This window comes from Eurypyga helias, unplaced genomic scaffold (assembly GCF_000690775.1).
Source record: "Eurypyga helias isolate BGI_N326 unplaced genomic scaffold, ASM69077v1 scaffold9540, whole genome shotgun sequence".
Lineage (NCBI taxonomy): Eukaryota > Metazoa > Chordata > Aves > Eurypygiformes > Eurypygidae > Eurypyga > Eurypyga helias.
Genome location: NW_010225027.1, coordinates 1 through 1,695, shown reverse-complemented (window position 1 = coordinate 1,695; position 1,695 = coordinate 1). Strand labels below are relative to the sequence as shown.

At 54.1% G+C, this 1,695-nt stretch overlaps 1 protein-coding gene across 1 annotated transcript in view; it reads right to left on the bottom strand.

The window, feature by feature from the left end:
- Positions 1-1,595, bottom strand: part of GLE1 (GLE1 RNA export mediator) — a gene marked incomplete at its 5' end in the record, with an annotated part of 10,051 nt that extends 8,456 nt beyond the window's left edge. Inside the window, one exon of the mRNA XM_010147818.1 lies at positions 1,371-1,595. Within this exon, the coding sequence (XP_010146120.1) occupies positions 1,371-1,595 (225 nt within the window). The remainder of the gene's footprint in view (positions 1-1,370) is intronic.
- Positions 1,596-1,695: the final 100 nt, after the last annotated feature.

Genomic DNA, 1,695 nt, shown 5'->3' with positions numbered 1-1,695 from the left:
GGGGGGAAGGCCCCACACCAGAGCAGGGGGGTGCCTGAAGGAAGCCATGACCCCAGGGGAAGCACACGCTGGAGCAGGCTCGTGGCAGGAGCTGTGGCCCATGGAGAGAGGAGCCCAGGCTGGAGCAGGTTTGCTGCAGGACTTGTGACCCCGGGGGGGCCCAGGCTGGAGCAGCTGCTCCCAAAGGGCTGCACCCTGTGGGGGGGACCCCCAACACAGAAGTTGGTGGAGGACTGATTCCCATGGGAGCAGAGTTTGAGGATCCTCCCCTGAGGAGGAAGGAGCAGCAGAGACAACATGTGATGGACTGACCACAGCCCCCACTCCTCATCCTCCCATGCCTCTCAGGGGAAAGAGGTAGAGAAAACGGGAGCGAATCTGAGCCCGGGAAGAAGGGAGGGGTGGGAGGAAAGTGTTTTTTAAGATTTTAGTTCTCTTCTACTCGTGATTTGATTGGTAATAAGTTAAACTAATTTCCCCAAGTCCAGACTCTTTTGTCTGTGACAGTAACTGCTGAGTGATCTCTCCCTGTCCTTATCTCAACCCAGAAGCTTCCCATCCTATTCACCCTCCCCTGTCCAGCTGAGGAGGGCAGGGATAGAGCCGCTTTGGAGGGCAGAGGCCTCCAGCCAGGGTCAGCCCAGTGCAGAAGCAGATACCCAGATACATTCTCCTTACATTCAGTGAAACTGTTACAAAAAAAGTCAGTTTATGCTTTGAATCATTCTTCAGGAGGAGTCTTCAGCCTCTCACACAACTTTCATCAGACCTTGGGGCCTCCTGAAGATGTTTTTCCAACAATAAATTTCTTAAGCCTAAATGGGGCCAAGCTGATGCCGAACTTTGCTGCTCAGTATCCCTGTGACGCGGTGAGATCATACTTTAATGCACAGCAACACACACTTGTTTTCAGGCGCTTCACCAATTTCACTACCTCCACAACTCAACCGCTCAGCTTCCTACCCTTTCACCTCCTAAGGGAACCGTAACACAGCCAAGTCATTCCCAGACTTCAGAGAGCCCGAGGGAAGTCACAGGTCGCTCACACAACAGGCCTGATCCTACTCTGTGACGTTATTCCTCCACGTGGATGAATCCCACGCTGCTAATCCACGTAACTATACAGCTCCAACTAAATTTTCCTTAGTTACAACGAGTTGGCTTTTGACCTCCTGTGAAACGTTACTGTGTGAAAACCTTAATACCAGTTTTACCCTCACCCATTTATCCCCCCAAACAGTTGAAATGGAACACATTTTTCCCACACGTTAACGGAGCACAAACCAACCTTTATCAGGCCATTTATGGCAGCAAGTTAACACGTATTTGGCTCGCAGCGGCTGGCGTAGGGGCTGCAATCAGAGAGGTACCTTGGGTTCGCTCGGCTCTGCAGAGGACAGCGGGGAGGGGTCCCGGTGGCTGGCAGACGGCATCTTCTCCGGAGGAGACGACTGCTTTGCGTGGGGACTGGACTCCCTCGACGCTGAGCTCCTGGAGGGTGACGTTTCTGGGGCTGATCGCTCAATCACTCGGTCTAGGACCCAGCCAGAATAAGGGGACAACACCAGAGGAGACATGCATCCTTCCAAGATATCCTACGGGGAAAACACTCCGTCAAGGTGAGGCGCGCCGCGCACGGAACACGAGCACGCACGGACAACGTCTGCGCAGGGCAGCAGGCCCGGGCGGGGCGAG